Source organism: Podarcis bocagei (assembly GCF_964188305.1).
Source record: "Podarcis bocagei genome assembly, chromosome: 5".
Taxonomy (NCBI): Eukaryota; Metazoa; Chordata; class Lepidosauria; order Squamata; family Lacertidae; genus Podarcis; species Podarcis bocagei.
Window position 1 is genome coordinate 75,906,491 of NC_138129.1, and position 21,246 is coordinate 75,927,736.

At 44.4% G+C, this 21,246-nt stretch overlaps 1 protein-coding gene and 1 long non-coding RNA gene across 5 annotated transcripts in view; one reads left to right on the top strand and one right to left on the bottom strand.

Annotated features, from left to right (window-relative positions):
- LOC308586948 overlaps positions 1 to 21,246 on the bottom strand; it is a 562,568-nt gene that overhangs the window by 479,658 nt on the left and 61,664 nt on the right. The gene's annotated exons all lie outside the window — the stretch shown is intronic.
- The window catches only part of RPAP2 (RNA polymerase II associated protein 2), a 53,475-nt gene that overhangs the window by 6,123 nt on the left and 26,106 nt on the right, over positions 1 to 21,246 (top strand). For all 4 annotated transcript variants that reach the window (XR_014008110.1, XM_081194037.1, XM_081194036.1 and 1 more), the window contains exons 6-11: positions 360 to 448; positions 2,804 to 2,839; positions 5,525 to 6,449; positions 7,277 to 7,371; positions 7,582 to 7,662; positions 15,944 to 16,012. Coding sequence is in view for 3 of the 4 variants with exons in the window: in XM_081194037.1 (XP_081050163.1) it covers positions 360 to 448; positions 2,804 to 2,839; positions 5,525 to 6,449; positions 7,277 to 7,371; positions 7,582 to 7,662; positions 15,944 to 16,012 (1,295 nt within the window). In the remaining variant the exon portion in view is untranslated. The remainder of the gene's footprint in view (positions 1 to 359; positions 449 to 2,803; positions 2,840 to 5,524; positions 6,450 to 7,276; positions 7,372 to 7,581; positions 7,663 to 15,943; positions 16,013 to 21,246) is intronic.

Genomic DNA, 21,246 nt, shown 5'->3' on the forward strand with positions numbered 1-21,246 from the left:
CTACTGTTGGCTTCTTCAGCTCTTTAAGTTCCTTTGCCAAGTACCTCTTCATGCCCTACCAGTTCAGAGCCACCAAAAGAGCAACTTGCAGTGTAATGAAGTCAGTACAAGCTGATTTGCTGAGCTTTGTGACACATGACTAGATTGGAACTCATAGGCAGAGAATAATTGCTCTTGCATTGCATCCGACTTCTGGTTCTTAGCAACTGATCTTAAAATGTTAATAATCTGTATTCAGTATGTTAGCTGATTCTTCACACTTACCAATCTATCAAAGTTTTTATCAAAGTTTTTATCAAGTTTATATTTATTTTTTTAAGTATGAAAATGACATTTGCTGTTCTCTTTGGGGGGGGCAGTGTTTTTGCAGTAACTTCTGCTACAGAGCATCAAAATACTTCGAAGCTCAGATTTCAAAAAGTCCTGTGTGGCTGCGAGAGGAAGAAAGGTAATTGGATAATGTTGTTTGGCTAGGCCCAGGGTTTTGTTCTTGGGCATCATTTGAAAGGAAGACAACACCAAAAACATGCGTAGAAAAATACACTATTCTTTTCTTTTCAGTGTGTTTATAGATAATACCCTTTGTCAAAAGATGTAGCCCCGGGATAGAGAAGATTTTTTTCCAGCTGGCTATTCAAGTGCAATAGCAGGCTCAAACCCTTATTAACCTCTTAAGCATGGTCAGTCTAGCTGAACTGCATGACTGTATTTAAAGCGGTGAGGGAGGAACTTGGTTCAGGAATATCCAGCTAAGGCAGAGAGTAGCAAACCTCTGACCCACTTGCATAAGCTTCTCCATGTGGCCCCACAAGGCCATTTTGGCCAAGCCATGCCTATGGCCACCCACCCTACACCTGATTTCATATATGTAGCAGATTAACAGCCTGGGCAAATGGTTTTGCTAGTGACTTTGAAGCCAGAGTTTGGTCAGGCCTGGGACAGGTAATGGCTCAGGTGAAATGTGGTTTGCGGGCTGATCTGATTAGCAGTGCCTGCTAAGCCCTGTGCAAACCTATATGCACATAGGCTTCCAAGGCCTAATGATCAGCTGTTTGTTGGGTCTTGTGAAACCCTTTGGAAAGTGGGAGGCTATGTGTCCCCCCCAGGATCTGCCTCCTGTTGTGAGCTGTAGGTCTGCTCCTTCCAGCTCTGCTTGATCAGGCCCCATCTCAAATCTATCTGTCTTTTTAAAGGCAGGATTACCTTGCCTAATCTTATTAGAGCAGCTGTCCTAATTTTAGCAACAATACCAAAGGGGACTGTGATTCAGGCTTTGGAAACAGGACACATGCCTAATAGACTCTTAGAGTAGACCTAGTCAACCTAGGAGGTAGGAAGGGAATCTGACTAAGCTAAAGAGAAAAATTGTGACTTGCAAATAACCAAGTTGCCACAGGGTGTCACCATCTCACTATTCAGAGGCAAAATGCCACAGAAATACAGCAAAAAAACCACCACCTTATTAAAGGCCAGTTCCAGGTAACACATGTGGATATTGATTAAAAAATCAGAACCAATAATCTATTACTAGGTATCAGTCCTGAATAGATTATTTCTAAATTCCAGAAGTTGGAAGAACATTTTCTTTTTGTGCTTTCAGACCAAAAAAGGAAAACTTCACTTGAATTGCATGAAGTTATTCTGAGATAAGTGCAGTATCCAAAAGTATGTTGCTGCGAGGCTTTCTTTCCCCCCCCCCATTTAAATGATGCCAGCTTTAGAAACCTGCCCACCTCCCACCCAATAGCGATGCTAAACACATTGCAAAAAAATCATTGCCAACACATATAGTCCTTGATCCAGGAATAGTTGCACCCAAAAAGGTTTTTCTAAAGACAAAATAACATGGAGATGAAGACAACTCCTGACATATCACAGAGTCATATCAGAAAGAGCTGCTGAGCACCAGTTTTAGGTATTTTTATGATACTTTAAGGATTTCCCCCCAAAAGTACTTTGTAAGAGCACATTTTCACCTGGAACTGCATTGTTCTTCCATGGCCTTTGGAATTGCCTCCAGCATAATGCTGCCCCATCGCCATCAGGTCCAAATTGAGCAGTTGGAATGGATGCAAATAACATTTCCGGCTGGGATTGTTTTCTCCTGATACATTCTGAGCCAGTAGCAGACAGCAGGATGGGGTGATGGTCAATACCGTATTAGTTCCATTGCCAGTGAGTTTGCACCTTGCTGACCGGCCCCTTGCCCCTCCCACTCTTCTTCCAGCAAACGGCAGCAGTGACCCATCTTCCTGGAGGTCAGATGCTCCGTCATCTGTTACCGTTCTTAGCCCAGCTATTTGAAGATTCAAGTTTTAGTCTTAAACATGCATAACTAGGAAGTAAGCACCAGTGAAAGCAGCGGGACTTACTTCTGAGTAAGCATGCCTAGGACTGTGCTGTATGGTTTTCAAACTTATCCCGATGCTTCCTATTCATGTGGCTTTAGGCATGTAAACTTGCAGGTCAGAATTGACCATTAGCAGTGGTTCTCCTCTCCCCAAATTATTGGATCTGCTTAGGTGGGTTAATGTTGTTTACCAGCCTGGATAGCTCAGTTGGTTAGAGCTCTGTGCTGATAATGCCAAGGTGGCAGGTTTGATCCCCATATGGAGACAGCTGCCTATTCCTGCATTGCAGGGGGTTGGACTTAGATGATCCTCAGGGTCTCTTCCAACTCTACAGGTCTATGATAAACCTTTTAAATCATTGCCAGACTACTCTAGCTGTAAACCCCAGTTCTCGACTCATTGCTCAGAATCAATTTAATTTCTAAACTGCACTTTGCTTTTTGTTTTCCAAGGCCACCAGACATTGAATTGCTGAAGGATGGGGAAAGGTACGGTAGAAGTGGTGGTTTCATTTATGTATCCACAATCTGGTTGAAAGAAGTCTTTGATTTCCTGTTCTCTTCTGTCACACGGCCACGGCTCTTGCCGGCCTCCAGAAAGAGCTGTTTGCCTTGATTGTTTCCCCCTTTTGTGATGGCGAAGGGTCTGTTTGATCTGTATGATTTACAGCTGCCCCTAGTGCTGCGGCACAATCGGACCTGTTGAAACATGACACAAGCACAGTGTTTGCTCTCGGGCCCGAAGCATCGGTGTTTTGTATGTGACTTTCTTTGTAACTGAAATGAGACCAATTATATGTGCCGAAAGCTTGTTTACATCTTCAGGTAAAATGTCAAATGGGCAGATCCACTGGTTTTGTATTCATTTAAAAAGAGAGAGAAAGCTTTGGCCGGATCTGCAATCTGTGGTGGGTTTTGTGTGTGCGTGTTTCAATGGCTTTATTTTGCTTGGTTTGTAGTGCTCCGTACTTCGTCTGCATCTAGAGCTGAATGCAATTTCACAGCAGTTGCTCTTCTAGTATATCACGGGGGGCAGGGAGGATCTGTGTCACGCTTGTTGTCGTAGAAATCATTAGGATCTATTTATTTGGTTTTTTTTTAAAAAAAATCCCTTTCTTTACAAATCCAGAAATTATGAAACTGGTGTTTCTCAAAGGTCCAGTTGCTTAGGTACACTTTATCCCCATGCACAAAATTACTTTATTGGCCTGAATGTAAGATGCACCCACAAATAAGCCACATCTTTAAAATTCAAGGCTTATTTACAGGTGCGACCTGCCTCCCGGCTGTACCTCCCTGAACAGGGGGCGGGGGGACAGCTGGCTGACGCTTGGTGCCCTGCTCCCCAAGCTGACACTGGCACTCAGTTTCGAGCGCACTGGATGCGCGCCTCCCGGCACTCCTGGCACTACCTCCCCAAGCTGGCACCGGCAGCCCCCTGTTCAGGCAGTGGCGTAGCGTGGGGGTGCAGGGGGGCCGGCCTCACCGGGCGCAACACCTGGGGGTTAGGGTTAGGGGGCGCAAATCCACGGGTTAGGGGGCGCAAATTACTTGCCTTGCCCCGGGTGCTGACAACCCACGCTACGCCACTGTGTTCAGGGCAGTAGTGCCAGGAGGCGGGCACGCAGCATTCGATTCTGAATATAAGCCGCACTTTAACTTTTCACAGTCAGAAGGGGGGCGGGGAGTGTGGCTTATATTCAGGCCAATACAGTACTTGAGAGGGAACGCCTGCCTCCACATCAGCCTGCCCATTGGCAGAAAGCATCAATCATCTGGGGCTCTCCTCTGGGTGACGCTGCTGTCAAAAGTGAGGCAGGTGGCAGCTAGGGAGAAATGCACGATGCATTTAAAACAGTAACATACCACTTTAAACAGCAATGGCTTCCTCCAAAGGATCCTGGGAACTGTAGTTGTTAGGAAACACTAAAACTGCGATTCCCACAGTGGTTTAATTATCCATCTTTCTTTCCAGGGAACTCTGGGACTTGCAGCTCTATGAGAGGGTCTCCTAACAACTCTCAGTTCCCTTAGCAAACTACAGTTCCCAGGATTCTCTGGGGGAAGCCATGACTATTAAAAATGGCACAATGGTGCTTCTCAGGGTTGTGGGTTTGAGCCCCACATTGGGTAGAAGATTCCTGCATTGCAGGGGATCCCTTTCAGCTCTACAATTTTATGATTCTGTGAAAAGTGTAGTATAGATAATGGCACAGAGAGAGAGAGAGAGAGAACCTTCTCAGCGGTGGTACTTGATGTAACTACCTCCCTAGGAAAGCACACTTGTCACGAATGTGAAGACCTTCCCTCTCTTCAGATCTCTAGTTAATATGCATGCTTGTTGGTTTGTTTGTTGTTAATTTATGGCAGGCATAGGCAAACTTGGCTCTCCAGATGTTTTGGGACTACAACTCCCATGATCCCTAGCTAACAGGACCAGTGGGCAGGGATGATGGGAACTGTAGGCCCAAAACATCTGGAGGGCCGAGTTTGCCTATGCCTGATTTATGGCTTGCCCTTTACATACATGTCTCAAGACATACAGTGGTACCTCGGGTTAAGTACTTAATTCGTTCTGGAGATCCATTCTTAACCTGAAACTGTTCTTAACCTGAAGCACCACTTTAGCTAATGGGGCCTCCCGCTGCTGCCGCGCTGCCGGAGCACCTGAAGCACCACTTTAGCTAATGGGGCCTCCCGCTGCGGCCGCGCTGCCGGAGCACAATTTCTGTTCTCATCCTGAAGCAAAGTTCTTAACCCGAGGTACTATTTCTGGGATAACGGAGTCTGTAACCTGAAGCATATGTAACCTGAAGCATATGTAACCCGAAGTACCAGTGTACCATAAAAACAGCTAAAATAGTGACAAGAACAAATTTAAAAACATGAAGATGGGTTTAGAATCAATGCAAAACGAACACCTAAGGCAGAAACCTTTTCACTCAGCTGGAAAAGCCTGTTGAAACAGACAAACAAAAAATGAATCAATTATTTGCAGAAAATGGGTGCCTTCCATATCTCTACAGGATGCTCTTCCGTAGAACGGGGGCAGCCACGCTGAAAGTTGCTGTGATGCTTTTATAGCTGCCAGATTCTCCTCTCACTTATTTTATCCTTTTTGTTTCATCAATGTGTTTTTATATTTGTTTGCTTCCCCACCCCCACCCCCAACAGTGGCCACTCTGGGAAGGAAGTGAAATTAGTCAATGAAGCAATCAACACTTTAGACATTGAAAACCCTCTCCCAGCAGCGACCCAGGACGACTCCAGCATAGACAGTGAGAGCAGCAGTGAGGCCGAACAAGAATTTGTCTCCTCCGTTCTCCAAGAAAAGAGTGTACGTCCATTGCCCAGGAAGGGTATTCTCAAAGAGAAGTGCATGCGGAGAGCACAACCCAAACCTAGCAATTCAGACACCTCCGTTGATGATGCCGCAGAGCAGTTAAGTCGGTGCAAATTAGACACTCAAGGAAAAGAACATGTTCTGGATAGCTCTCGGATTAAAGGAGCTCCTGTTTCTCTATCCAGTCCTACTGTCCAGCTCTCTGAAGGCTTTGGAGATAGCTCCAGCGGCTCGCAAGTGGTTTTCCTGGGTGTGAGCCCCAAAGGAGCAGAACTATTTAAAAGGTTGCTTGCCAAATCGAAACAGACTGAGAAGCCCACCTCAGAAGGCCCAGCCAATCCCCTCACTGCCAAATGTAGCTTGCTAGAAGGGCTGAGGCAGACCTTTACTGAATGGAGGACTGAGGAGACGGTGAAGCTCCTCCATGGCAGCTCCGCCGCAGCCACCTATGCCCCACAGCCCTCTCTGGCAGCTGGCCATGAGGAAGAGGAGGAGCTTGATGAGGATGACTTGGAGAGTGACAACGAACCTAACAAAGCCGCTTCTGAGAGAGGCACCCAGAACCCTCTGAGCCAGCCGTTGCCTTTCAAGGCCTCGAGTCCAGCAGCGAAACCTGTACCCAGTTACGAGAAACTGAAAGAAGAGACCTCGCAGTTAGAGTTAAAAGTGCAGGAATTTTACAGAGGAAACTTCACCTTAGGCGAAGAAGATCTGGCAACCCTGTCGAGAGGGGAGCAGCATCACAGCAATGACAATGTAAGTATCTTGCTAGAGAAGTAGGCTGGTTACAGACATGCACACACACCCTCCAAAAAAAGCAGTCTTTTTGTAAACCTTGGTTTATGGAAGAACTCTGTGCATCAGAGCCGAATAATAAGAATACCGTATTTACTCAAATGTAATGCACACCTTTGTTTGGCCGAAATATGCCGTGAAAATTAGGGCACACATTAGATTTGATGGCGTGTTTACATTTGCCAGCAGATACTTTTTTGAATTTTGAGGTTTTGAAAATTGAGGTGTGTGTTAGATTCATGTAAATACGACAATAATAATGCAGATGTAACAATGAAGGTAAAAGATTAGGAGCAGTGCCTTGGGTGCATGCCTGCCTCCTGTGTGTTCACGCACGGTCCTGCATTCTCACGTGCAAATTCCAAACCACCCCCTGCTTCCCTTTTTGGAACTGAAAATGGTCTACATTACAAGTTTCTGCCAACTGCAGCTAGTATCCAATGAAGTCTGATGCTAGCGAGACCAGTGGGGATGATGGGAATTGTAGTCCGAAAACAGCCAGAGACTCAAGTTTGGGAAACCCTGCTCTGAATCAGTATAAGGCAGCTTCCTATGTTAAATGTTTGTCTTTCTAGCTTTGCATTGTCTGCATTGACTGGTAGAGGCTGTCTGGGGTTTCAGGCAGAGATTTCCCCCAGCCCTACCTGGGGAAGTTGGGGGTTGAATCTGGGACCTTTGGCATGCAAAGCAGATGATCTACCACTGAGCGAGGGCCCTCCAGTGCAGTTTTAAAAATATATTTTATGTCACCCCCTCCTCCCAAAAAATACTTTTGTTGTGCCCTGCAGGGTGATCATCAGCGGCCCCCTGCCCTCCCGCTTGTAGATTCTAAAGCTCAACAGCAGATCCGGACACGGATTGTCCTCGAAAAGCTGCGAAAAGTGTAAGTACCTCTTTCACACCTGCTGTTCAGACACCCAGAAGGGAGCCATTTGTTGAATTGGGAGAATCACTTAAGGGGTGAGACTAAATTGCGAGCGTCGGCTAAAGTCCAGCAAAGCTAAAGAGAGGTTTTTTTAATTAGCCATTCATGACCAGTGTTCTCAAGGGAGTACGTTCGCTAATCAATGGCCTGGTTTTGCTTTCTTTCCAGTTTGCCTGCTGTTTTGGGCCCTCTTCGGATTCCTCTTGGGGATGTTTACAGTGAACTTAAAGTTCTCGTTAAGACGTTCAGGTAAGCAGAGAAGACTCTCAGAGCTGACTGCTGAGATAGCTCAGTCGGTAGAACATGAGACTCCTAATCTCTGGGTTGTGGGTTCGAGGCATGCATTGCGTGGGGTTGGGCTAGATGACCCTTGTGGTCCCAACTTCTATGATTCTATTATTCTTAAGTGGCACCAGTGAGTGGCAAGCTACGATCCCTTATTGTGAGAAGATGGATAAAGAATTGGAGTCCTAAAGTTGTAATGATACTTGTGGGTCATTGTGTCCATCCAAGTTTCCTAAAGCAGGGTGGCTGGAGGCTAAATACGGCTCCTATGTATTCAAAAGCATGCTTATTTTACCTAGCATGCACATCTGAAATAATAGTGAATTTGTAGTGTAAAATCTGGCATCTTGCCCGTAATCTGATATCTTTACTCAGAATTTTCTTATTTTTGTTTCGCATGTTAAAACCAAGCTTCTAGTCCTGGGTTTCAAAGGTTTAGCAAATTGTGTTGGCTTTGTTGTTGTTGCTTCAAGGGTTCAGGAAGTGGGAGTTCTATATTGCTCTTCATATTCACAATCTGTTCTTACCAAAGCAATGAAAAACCCCACCTTCTGCAAACTATAAAGTAAGCAAATATGTACATCCATCAGAATATCACTGTGATCCTAAAAGTAATCTTGTCTGAATTCATTAGATTAAAGCTGTACATGAGGGCAGTTGCAGTTTGTATATTCTGATTGCAGAGTTTCTGGTGTTTACGTTTCGGAGATTTTTTTTAAGCACAAAAATAAAGACTTCACTGTGAATTATGTTGAGTTTGCTGGTTTGGAAGGGACTGTGTGTGTGTGTGTGTGAGAAAGGAAGAACACAACCTCATCATTTTTCATTCTTGAAAAATGATGCAATTGTTCCTTTTTAATTAAGTAGTAAGCCACCTATAGGGGTGCGGGTGGCGCTGTGGGTTAAACCACAGAGCCTAGGACTTGCGGATCAGAAGGTCGGCGGTTCGAATCCCCGCTACAGGGTGAGCTCCGGTTGTTTGGTCCCTGCTCCTGCCAACCTAGCAGTTCAAAAGCACATCAACATGCAAGTAGATAAATAGGTACCGCTGTGGTGGGAAGGTAAACGGCGTTTCAGTGCGCTGCTCTGGTTTGCAGAAGTGGCTTAGTCATGCTGACCGCATGACCTGGAAGCTGTCTGCAGACAAATGCTGGCTCCCTTGGCTTATAGAGCAAAATGAGCGTGCAACCCCAGAGTCGGTCACGACTGGACCTAATGGCCAGGGGTCCCTTTACCTTAAGCCACCTATAACATGTTATGGTAGGTGAGTGAGAAATAAATGATAGCAATGAAATTGTTCAATCGCTTGTTTAGAGCTCACTGGTTATGAATGTAATCCGTAGCCAGGCATCATGTTGTCAGAATGCAGAGAGCATGTATTCGGGTACATCTGGAATCTTCCCCAACTGTTCTGCATTTCACTTTGCATCTTCTTCTGACGTTTTCACTTTTACGGTCTCCTCTTCAACCTATGACCCCTCTGCCTGCCCCACCTCTCTGGATGCCATTGGCTTAGCTGCCCTGATGTCATGGATCTGCTTAGGCCCTACACAGCTGTGTGGCAGGCAGGGAGTGCTTGGGAGGCCTTAGAAGTGGAATCCCAGGGGCCACACGCTCTGCGTGCCATGAATTTTTGGGAGAGGCAAACCAAAATGGACATAAAATAATAAGTCTTAAAATATTTTTAAAAGTGTAGAAGATCATTAGGAGAGTGTATTTCTTCTCAGTGTATTTTGGTGACCTGTACACTTGGTTATTTATCAGCTATGGGTTGTGATGGATTATGGTGGTTTGCGCTGATGAGGAAATTAAGGTCGCCTTTCCTTCGAAGGGAGGCAGAGAGAGGAAGGATCAACTTTAAGAGACATATTATTCCACCTTCAGTGACCTCATGCAATCTTAATGCTATCTTGCTTTCCTAACTGCCTTCTTTCATTCTGGAAACAAACCATTGTGCATTATATTGGCACTAGTGGGTTTTTGTTTTTTGTTTTTTGCTAACCATGGCTACCTTCTTTGCAACCATTATTGGAAATGGATTTGCAAAACACGGTCATACTTCAATGCTGCATTCATTTAGCTCCAGAAATTAAAGACGATAGGTAAAATTGTGCGTCAGGAGGAAGCCCAAGTCTGTGGCCTGTCAGATATTGTTGAACTACAACCCCCATCACCCCTGACCATTGGTCATGTTGGCTGGAGCTGAAGAGGGTTTGAGTCCAATAACAACTAGAGGGCATTCATGATGCCCAGCAATAATCCTTTGTAAAGACTAATTGTGACTAAAATTAAAACCATCGGCACTTGTCAAATGAAATTACATTAATTACAGCTTGGTATGTGGCTAAAAGGCAGTGTGGTAATAGCAAAGCAAGAATTAAAAGAATAATGGTGGTAAGACAGGTATTTCTTTTGTGTGTTTGAGTCTGAAAGAAGCCCTGCTCTAAAAATGCAGGGGAATTTAGCTACAAAAACAAACAACCGCCACCCCCAACGACGGTTAAAAGAGCGTGTGGTGAACTGAGCAACAGCCATTTTCAGCTCCATTGGTTTTTAAAGGAGCGTGTGCCGTTCATCCTTGGCTGTGCACCATTTTATTCAATCTCCACTGCTGGGAAGTACACTAAAGAGTTCTCTGGAGACGTTTTAGGAACAGTTATAGTTCTTCCTAAGCAAAGTCCCTCAGTGCCTGTATGCTTTTGTTACGAAAGCTGAGATGTCAAATAATCTCCAGAGCCGTCTGGGTCATTTTGTTGACGAGCGAAGAAGGGAGCAGCGGGGCGGGGGAGGTGCGGAATAAAGAAGCCAAATGAGGAAGTTTGCAAGTGAGATAATAATAAAAATAAAAACAGTCCTCAATATTTCTTGACTCGTTTTTTGGACTCGGAATTTGCTGAGTGGAAGAAGAGCAGAGCTTTACGTCATGGCTGGGGAACCTGTAGCCCTTTAGATCAGAGCTTTCCAAACTGTGTCGCGACACGTTAAGTGTGTTGGCTGCAGTGTGTAGGTGTGTCGCACGAATGTTCCCCACGCTCTTCCCAGGGCTGGAAAGGGTTAGTTTAACCTCCAGCTTGCTAGTAAAACTGAATTACCGTGTCACGAAATGATGCAAAACTGAATTACTGTGTTGCGAAATGATGCAAAACTGAATTACTGTGTCGCGGCATGATGCATGTCCAAAAAAGTGTGTCACCAACATGAAAAATTTGGCAGGCTCTGCTTTAGATGCTGCAGGACTTTAAAGCCCCATCATCCTTGACCATTGCTGGCCGAGGCAGAGAATTGTAGTCCAGGAACAGCTGCAGGCCAGTAGGTTCCCTGGCTCCGCTTTAGACCTTTTCAGCTGGCAGCTGGTTTTGCTAGTGCTCTACTTGGTCCAAGGCAGAAATCCAACCATGTTCACCTCTGAATGAATGGTCTTCGGCTTATTACATGCACTTTTACCTTACATGGTTTGGATGTTAACTATACAACCTTTAGAAGACATCTGAAGGCAGCCCTATATAGGGAAGTTTTTAATCTTTAACGTTTTCTTATGTTATTTTATATGCTGGAAGCAAAGTGGCTGGGGCAACCCAGTCAGATGGGCGGAGTACAAATAATAAAATTTTTATTATTATAAGTGAAACCACCATTGCTTCCAGCCTTGGTTAAACTTGCCACCTCCAACCAAATGTTTGTGGTGTGTTTCGTTTCCGGAGGGTTTGCATTTGAAAGGCACATGCATTTTGCCTGACATTTAGCAAAGCAATATGGGCTAATAACTTTTAAAAGAAGAGAAATTCTATTTTCCACCCTATTGACTTGTGCCGCGCCGAGGCAAATAGTGTTAGCTGGTAGAACTAGTGAACCATTTCTACATGGGACATGCTCTTGACTGTTTCCTGAAAGCTTTCTTTCTCTTCTGAGGCCTTGGCGTCGACGCACAGCTTGTCTCTGAAAGTGACTGCCCTTTCCCTGCTCCTCATTATTTAAGGTTTCACACCTGTAGGTTGCATGCTTCCTTCTTGAAGCGGCTCCTTCGCTACCGCTGTGCAGGTGAGAAACTTGCTCTGGGACAGGAGTTGGAGCTGACGGCTTCTGTCTTGAGGAACCCCGGCCTCTCTTCCTGTCTAGCCATGCAGCCGTCTCCGCCTTGCCTTGTTCCGCTGAGCGGATTGTTGGTGTCTCCGCTGTAAGGAGCATATTGATGGCAACAACTAGTGTTGAGACCTTGCCAATCAATACTGACATTGAATGAGAGTTAATTGACACAAATAACTGCATCTCTCCGTTTGTGTACGAGAATGATGCCTTCTTGAGCTATGATCAATAGTGCCTCCTTGTAGGGCACCGAAACAAAGCCACGTTCTCTGCTGTTTGACAGAGCTCTCCCCAGTGATTTTTGGACCTGTCTCTTCCATTGTATCTCATTGGGGCCGATTAGCTGGAAGGTTACATATGAATTGCCTGTCAGAATGATTCTGTCAGGCCTTTCTTTGTAAGTGTTTAGCACTGTCATCAGCATAGAGTCCAGACCTTCAGCCTTTTGTTCCGTCTCTTATTTGCAAGTACACCTCGCTATGCATAGAGTGGGGCTTTTTCCATAATGCCACAAGCCCTTAAAAATTTTAAAATTTGTTAGAAGGATGCGGGAATGAAGTTACATGGTTTTAGTAGAAATGCAACAAAGAATTAAGTAAAAGTTGATTGATAATGGGTTAAATTGAAAAAATTCAAGGTTAGACTGTTAAGATAAATTATAGAATAAAAATTGAGAAAGATGGGAAGAACTTGCTGAAATAGGGAATTGAACTAGAATACAAAAAAAAAGGGAGGTGTGAGGAGGCCGATGAAACAAGTAAAGGAAAGGTAAAGATATGGAATACTGGATGTGTGTTTTAGTCTCTTTTTTGTTTTTGTTTTTTGCTGTATTGTTGTATGTTCTATTATTGATCTTTTTCCTTTTTATTGTTTTTTTCCTATCTTTTTTTCTGTAATTTTTAAACTCTTAATAAATATCATTAAAAATAAATAAATAAATAAATAAATTAAAATAAAAAAAACTCTTCCGAAGATGTTTTCCTGGAAGCAAATCCTACAGAGCAGTGTTAGAAACTCAGCTATATAAGCTAGCTGCCAAATGGCTCCTTAAACCAAGGTTACAGTTGCGAAAATGGAATGACTAGTTGCCATTTTGGGGCAAAGGATGGACTTGCTGTGATTGATTCTCAGTTAAACATCTGGCAATTGATCTAGGACTAGGTTAAGAGCTTTGAGAATTTTTAAAAAAGAAAAGTTGCTTGATCCAGGGACATTCCACATATATATTGGCCTATTCCGACCTCTCTTTCTTAATGGTGACTGCTCCTGCTCAGGCTGCACAGGAAGAGCAATTTGGTTCCAGAAATTCATTCTGATTGCGCAGGTAAAATAGAATTGATAGCATTCGGCAAGATGGAGTATTAGTATGTGAAAACAGTCCAGATCCAGTGATCCCTAGGCATGCAGTTCCAGATGGTGGAGATGCCAGGTGTCATCCTGGTACCCAGGCATCTTCACTTGGTCACAAGTAGTCAAACGCCAGGTGCAAAATGCACCTGGCGCCTGGCTAATTTCAAACACTGCTATGGAGTTCAGTGGCGCTTCCTTCCTAGTCAGTTGCGCATCGGCTTTAATTAACATTAGATGATCTGCTTCGTATCTGATTAGGACGAGGATGCAAGAATCTCCTTAGCGGGGGGTGGGGGTGGGGGGTTGAACTTAATTATCAATTAATGATAATTCTGTATGTTTTCCTAAAGATAATATGTGCCATCATTTTGTATGCCTTTTCCAAGATGATATTGGAAGTTTATTTTCAGAGTACTTTTCCAAACTGAGTAGAAAAGAACCATGTGGGTGGCAGGGTAAGGGATGGAAAGAAAGGAAGAAGTAGTAAATTCCTGCATTTCAGGGGGTTGGACTAGATGACCCTTGTGGTCCCTTCCAACTCGTATGATTCTACGATTTTATGATTCTATGTTTTCAAAACATTGTCACTGAGTGCTACCATGAGCTTCTTTGAGAGAAGGGACAGTATTGTTGGCATCCACCTGTCTCTAGAGACAATGGAGTGTGCCTCTGGGGGTGCTGTCAAACTGTGGCATTCGTTACTTCCTGGGGCGCAAGCCTGGGCCGTGTCAATGGAGATCCTGGACTGCCCAGATGACAGTCTTTGATGTGGTCCAAAGGAAAGCTGAGCAAGACGTTTGGCACCAGCTTGGCTGCAGGAGTCATTGGAAGGAGATATACAAGGTGTCATCCAACTATCTTAGGGACTCCACTCTGGATTTGTGTAGAATTTACTGCTTAGCCTTTTCTTTTTAATAATTTGTTTATTTTATTAACATCTAAAACACATACCTATACATTTACACAATACAGGTACACAACACACTACCTAATTTTCATAACATAAAACATACCTACATTACTCTATATAATACCTACCTATACTATACATATCAACATACCTACGCACCTACCCCATACGGACACTCACCAAGTGACTTGATTTCCAGCCGTTCTTGTTACGCTACTATATTTTTCCAACTAGCTTAAACGCATTTCAGTATTTCTTTAATCTCTCCTTTTATCTTAACTCTACTCTCCTTTCAAAAAGTGAAAGGAGTGGGCTATCTTTCAGGAATACATCAACATTTATGTGGAAAAAGTAGAATTTCTGACAGATACTGAGTGAATCCAGAAAATGATTTACTGCTTAGCCTTTTCTTCTCCCAAAGATATCCCGTAAGGTAGCGAAGGCTGAGTTCAATAAATCAGTAAAACCAGACACAGGTATGACTCTAAAGAGAGGAATTCTGGTGCTTTGTAAATGTTTATTGTGCTGTAATATTGGTCCTGCAGGAGTCAGTAGACCAGGGGTGGGTAACCTCAGGGCTAGGGGCCAGATGTGGTCCTCCAAAGCTTCTCTGTCCAACCCTTGAGATTTTCCCCATGCTGCAAACTCTTCCCAAGCTACATCCTTCCCCAGTCGTCCTTTGCACCCTCTGTTTATTGCCTGGATGGAGCATGTCCTTGAATTTCTCTGGTAATGCCATTTGCTTACTCAAAGGGAGGGTAGAGATGGGTGCGTCAAAACTAGTCTACTGTACTAATGCAATATTTACATTTGTGGCTCCTCCCAGTTTTGGCTCTGGCCCCCTGCACTACTGCATATGGCTCCTGGAAGGTTGCTCTGGGGCTGAAAAAGCTTTTCTGCTCCTGCCCCCTAGCTAGACCCCAGCTGTGGAAGTATGAATTGTGATGTCCTATGCAAGATGTTAATTTTATGTATGATTTGCTTTGCTTGACTGAACATGCATGGGGAGACCTCAGTTCATATCTCTGTGGGCCGTGTAGCTTGCTGGGTGACCTTAGTCCTCTAACTGTCTCTCTGATTTGTCTTCTTTGGTGTTTCCCAACCTTTGGTCTCCAGCTGTTTTTGGACTACAACTCCCACCATCCCTAGCTAGCAAGACCAGTGGTCACGAATGATGGTAACTGTAGTTACCTGGAGACCCAAGGTTGGGAAACATAATTTGCATTTTTGCATAGTAAAGGTAAAGCGACCCCTGACCATTAGGTCCAGTCATGACCGACTCTGGGGTTGCGGCGTTCATTTCGCTTTATTGGCCAAAGGAGCCGGTGTACAGCTTCCAGGTCATGTGGCCAGCATGACTAAGCCACTTCCGGCAAACCAGAGCAGTGCACGGAAGCGCCGTTTACCTTCCCGCCAGAGTGGTACCTATTTATCTACTTGCACTTTGACGTGCTTTTGAACTGCTAGGTTGGCAGGAGCAGGCACCGAGCAACAGGAGCTCACCCCGTCGCGGGGATTCGAACCGCCAACCTTCTGATCGGCAAGTCCTAGGCTCTGTGGTTTAACCCACAGCGCCACCCGCGTCTCTTTTTGCATAGTATACCCCCAATTAATAAGAAGGCATCTGTCATTTTTAAAGGCTGCCATCGAATGTGAAAAGTGGAAGCAGTTTTACATTTCTTATATTGCCATTGAAAGGATACCTCTTTTGTCAAATAACCCTGGTTTGGATGAATTATGTATAGAACCTTTTACCTATAGATAATTTTGTGGGCTAGTGTGAGCAAGCCCATTTTTTTAAAAAAAGTAGACATAAAAAGTTGACTTATTATTGGTTTTACATCACTCTTAACAATTTCTGAAATAATACAACTGTTAATGCTCGTGGTGTTTTTTTTCCAGGTTAACAAATACAAATATTATTCACAAAGCTCCCGTATGGACCCTGATTGCCATTGTGCTTTTGTCCGTGTAAGTACTACAACTGAATTCATTTCTTCTCAATCTTTTGTTAAGTTTATTAGCAGCAACAGAATTGTGCTAATGGTTCTTCAGTGTTGCTGAGTGGTCAGCTGGTTAAGTAAGAGAGGCATAGTCTTTAATCTGGCCAGTTTTGTTGGCTATCTCTTGCCAGCATCTTGCAGTGGGGACAAGAATGTAGAAAAATAGGGCATGAGGGTGACCTTGGAGAGTCAAATAGGGCATTGCCTTTCCTTCCCATAAAGTCTGCAGAAAGTTAATTTCTTAGGCTTGGAAATGGAAAGAATGGTTTTTGGTTCTTTCAACCATTAGCAAGATCTCTTGCCGTCTACCCATATCTGTCTATTTTTATTTATTTGGTGCATTTTCTTTCTTCCATGACGGCACTCTCAGGGTGGTTTGTGATGGGTTCGCAGTTAGCTGGGTCTCCCATCCAGGTGCTGACTAAATCAGGCCTGCTTTAAATCCGGAAAGGTGCTTGCATCATGTGCCCTGCGACCATAAGTGTCTAAAGGTAGCCATGAAGGAGCACACATTCTGTGTCCCAAACATTTAATATACACCCCCCCAAAAAAAAATTGTGAGTGGGGAAGAAGGGCTAAGACAATTCTGTAACTTGCACTGCACATTATCATATTGTGCTGAAATCAGGAGTGGGTCCCCTGTGGCCCTGCAGTATGTATATTTCTTTCTAGTGGTGGTTGAAATGACCATGATGGTCGTAACAACAAATTCATTCATTCATTCATCTGGAGCATCACAGATTCTCCAACCCGGGTTTAAATATTTCTGATGCATGTTAAGGGCTCTCTTTTTCTCAGGCAAAAGCAGTGAAACATGAAAACTGTTGACGTACCATTTACAAGGCTGCCTGGCTATAATTGGTGTCAGATAGATACATTGTCAACAAATTCTGCCCAAGCATTTTGTTTGTGTGTCTGTGTCTCTTTAATTATGCATTCTCTTACATGATTTAAGCAGGCCTTTTAATTTGGATTATGTAAGCGTTCTCTGCTTCCATTTAATCAACATGTTATTTCTGAAACGACCTCCGATATCCACCTCACCAGAATGCTTTACCTCCCCTCCATAGATGTGAGGCGGGGATAGTCTGAGGAGGGCAATGCATTCTGCACATGCTCGTATTCCCTCCCTCCTTTTCTTTTATATACTCCTAGAGTAAAGCTTGGCTTTTGAAACAGATTCCCCAGCTAGGCCCTTTCTCAAGTGAAAAACTGCTGTTCGTTGTTTTAGTTGAGCCTTGCTGATTTAGACATTTCATTGGTACCCCAAAGCCTCTTTGACACGCTTACTTGGGGACCACATGAATGAAGGGTCCTAATGAGCTAAGTTTCAAGTTTAGTTCCCTCGCTTTGTTATCCAAGTAGTTGCATAGACCTGGGATGCAATCTAACAAAGCGTAGCATTAGCACGCAGAACATTTGTGCACCTCTTCAGCATCCCGCACATGCAACTGGGTCCCAGAAAACTGGTCACGGTGTCCTAGCGGCTATGAGATGACTGCCCGCACTATTCTGTTTTGAGGTTCTTGCATTTACAGTCATATCTTGGGTTGAATATGCTTCAGGTTGAGCGCTTTCAGGTTGCGCTCCGCGGCAACCCGGAAGTAACAGAGCGCGTCACTTCTGGGTTTTGCCGCTTGCGCATGCGCAGATGCTCAAAATGATGTCATGCGCGGAAGCAGCAAAACGCGACCAGCAGACGCGCCATTGCATCTTACGTTCTGTTCAGGGTGCGAACGGAGCTCCAGGACGGATCCCATTCGCATCCCGAGGTACCACTGTACTGCAGTCACTTGCAAAGCCTCCTCCCGGAGAGCAGTTGGACGGGAAACATAATATCAGCACACGGATCCTGCCGTTAAAATTAAATGGCAGAGGGGAAATGTTTCACAGCATCTGAAGGCACTTTGTAAACTGCGTTTTAAAAACTTGCACTGGTTGTTCTGTCTTTAAAAAAATATATAAAAGAAATCACTGGTGGCTTTTTTTAAAAAATGTCGTGGTCTACCTTTTAGTTAAGAGTTGAAACCATCGAGCAATCTTTGTACGGCTTTCAGCTTGAATTACAAGATTGCGAAAATCTTACTTCGAAGGCTGTTTATTACCGCCCTGCTGCTTCTCCTCCTTTTGGGCTTGCTGGGTCACTGGAGTCTATAGGGCAGCCAATGTGCTTGCCAGCCATTCACAGATCCAGATGTGTTGTAGGCCAGCCCCATAGCATCCCCAGAACTGCACTTACTTTGATCTTGCTTCAGTCTGACACATTGTTCTGCTTTTGTTGTCCCAGGGAAGACTATACCAGTAGACATTAGAGCAGGCTTCAATGAGCCTTACATCAGTGTCACCCCGGCCAGATACTGCTCAAATGATTCATTAAATCAGAACACAGAAAGTAACTTTACTTGAATGCCTTGGTATAAATTTTTTATCAACCGTAAGAACAAATCTTTTGTCATTTTTTCCCCCTCTACACTTTTCTGGTTGAATTCCTAATGTGTGAAACAGATCTTATGAATTTTTCAAGTGGTGTCTTTACATTTAATAAAAGGGTGCCTGTTTTGTTCACAAGTAAATATGTGTGTCTCTGCGATGAGCCGTAAATGTTTTCAGACCTAAATGATTTAAGTTTGTCAACCGCCCCCCCCCCCGCCCAAACCCTCTGATACCAAACTTCCTAGGAATAGGACCATCTATCTGTGTCACCAAACAGGTGTATTCTACTTCTATCTTCTATAAGAGGCAGATGCTCTAATAATAGTGTGGTCTGTTGGACTTCCAGCTTGGGGGACCTGGATTTAAATACCTGCTTAGTCACAATGTTCATTACGTTACCTGGAGCCAGTCACTGACTCTTAGTCTACCCTACCTTACACAGTTGTTAGGGGGTATAAAACAAAATAATCCCCATGTATGTCATCTTGTACTCCTTAAGAGAGAGAATGCAGATAGCAAATGTAATTTTAAAACCTAGGCTGCCATATTGGGCACCAAAACTGCAATTTTTTTGAGACCTTTTCAAACAGCTCTCCAAAAATCTGGTCATGAACTGGTATTGAGTGCTGATGAGTTGTGCATAATATGATATAAAAAGTTAAAGCCAGACTGGCCTCTTTACAGATTATGAAACAGTCAACAGGTTGTCTATGTGGCCGTGTATAAGCTATAGTCTGCACAGCAGATCAAGATAGGTGGCCAGTTTAAACTTGGGTTTTCTGAGCCAATCTCAAACTTCTGTGGGGCAAGGTGATTGTGCAGGTGGTTGCTGAACAACTCCAGGCACGCCTGGAGGATGCAGACCATTTGGATCCCTTCCAGTCAGGTTTCAGGCCTTATCATGGGACTGAAACTGCCTTGTCACGCAGGTCAATGATCTCTGGTGGGCTAGGGACAGAGGTGGAAACTGTTTCCTGGTCCTGCTGGATCTTTCAGCAGCCTTTGATACCATCAACCATGACATCCTTCTGGACTGACAAGAGGGGCTGGGGACACTGTTATATAGTGGTTCCGCTCCTTCCTCCTGGGCCGTGTTCAGAAAGTGGTATTGGGTGATGAGTGTTCACACCCCTGAGCTCTCACTTGTGGGGTGACTCAGGGCTCCGTCCTCTCCCCCATTCTTTTTAACATCTATGTGAAACCACTGGGAGAGATCATCAGGGGGTGTTCATCAGTACGCGGATGATACCCAGCTCTACCTCTACTTTAAATCGGAGCCAGTGAAGGCAGTGAATATCCTGTGTGAGTGTCTGGATGCAGTTGGAGGATGGATGGCGGCTAACAGATGGAGGTTGAATCCCGACAAGACAGAAGTACTTGGGGGCAGGGGGCAGGTGTGGGAGACTCCCTGCTCCTGAATGGGGTAACTGTGCCCCTGAAGGACCAATGCGCAGCCTGGGAGTCATTTTGAACTCACAGCTGTCCATGGAGGCACAGGTAAATTCTGTGTTCAGGGCAGCTGTCTACCAGCTCCATCTGGTATGCAGGCTGAGACCCTAACTGCCAATGGACTCTCTCGCCAGAGGGGTACTTGCTCTGGTTATCTCCCGCTTAGATTACTGCAATGCACTCTACGTGGGGCTACCTTTGAAGGTGACTTGGAAACTACAATTAATCCAGAATGCGGCAGCTAGACTGGTGACTGAGAGTGGTTGCCGAGACCATATAACACCAGTCCTGAGAGGCCTGCATTGGCTCCCAGTATGTTTCCGAGCACAATTCAAAGTGTTGTTGCTGACCTTTAAAGCTCTAAACGGCCTCGGTTCTGTATACCTGAAGGAGCGTCTCCACCCCCATTGTTCAGCTCGGACACTGAGGTCCAGTGCTGAGGGCCTTCTGGCGGTTCCCTCACTGCAAGAAGTGAGGTTACAGGGAACTAGGCAGAGGGCCTTCTCAGCAGTGGTGCCCTCCCTGTGGAACACCCTCCCATCAGATGTCGGGGAGATAAAGAATTACACAACTTTAGAAAACATTGGAAGGCAGCTCTGTATCGGGAAGTTTTTAATATCTCAACATTTTGTTATTTTTTATATTTTGCTGGAAGCCACCCAGAGTGGCTTGGGAAACCCAGCCAGATGGGCGGGGTATAAACAATAAAATAATAATTATTATTAGCCAATGCCACGCCCATAATACATGGTTTGGAATTTTGAATGCAAACTTCATCCTTTTGATGGAATATCTGTGAACCTTATGGTTCAGAGTTGGTCAGGCTTCTTAACAGAAGTCACCAGAAACAATGTAGACTCAAAAATTAACTGAAACATTTGCTTTGATTTGTAATGCATATTCACAAACGGTTGCATTCCTAACAGAGGTGGCCATAAATTGTTCCAAGTCCTTGTGTGTAATACACCCACCCTCCGCTTTTGACTTGGTGTGTTTCTGCGAGAGCAAAAAACAGTCATTGATTTTGGATGCGTGCTTGAGATACATATGCACGGGGCTCGTCTATAATTATATTTTGGGAGGGATTCATGTTCCTATATAGCAGCATTGTTTTGTACTTTCTGCAGGTCCCATGATCATATTATAAAGTATTTTATTTTTGTTTTCCAATGTGTTTCTTATCAATGTCTGAATGCCTTGTTTGGCTTTCATTCCTAAGGATCAACTATCCCCCCTACTGCATGTTCTTTGTTCCAATCTGAATATTTCACTGCTGCGACAGAAAGCTGGAGGAACAATTCATTACACTTTTACCTTTCT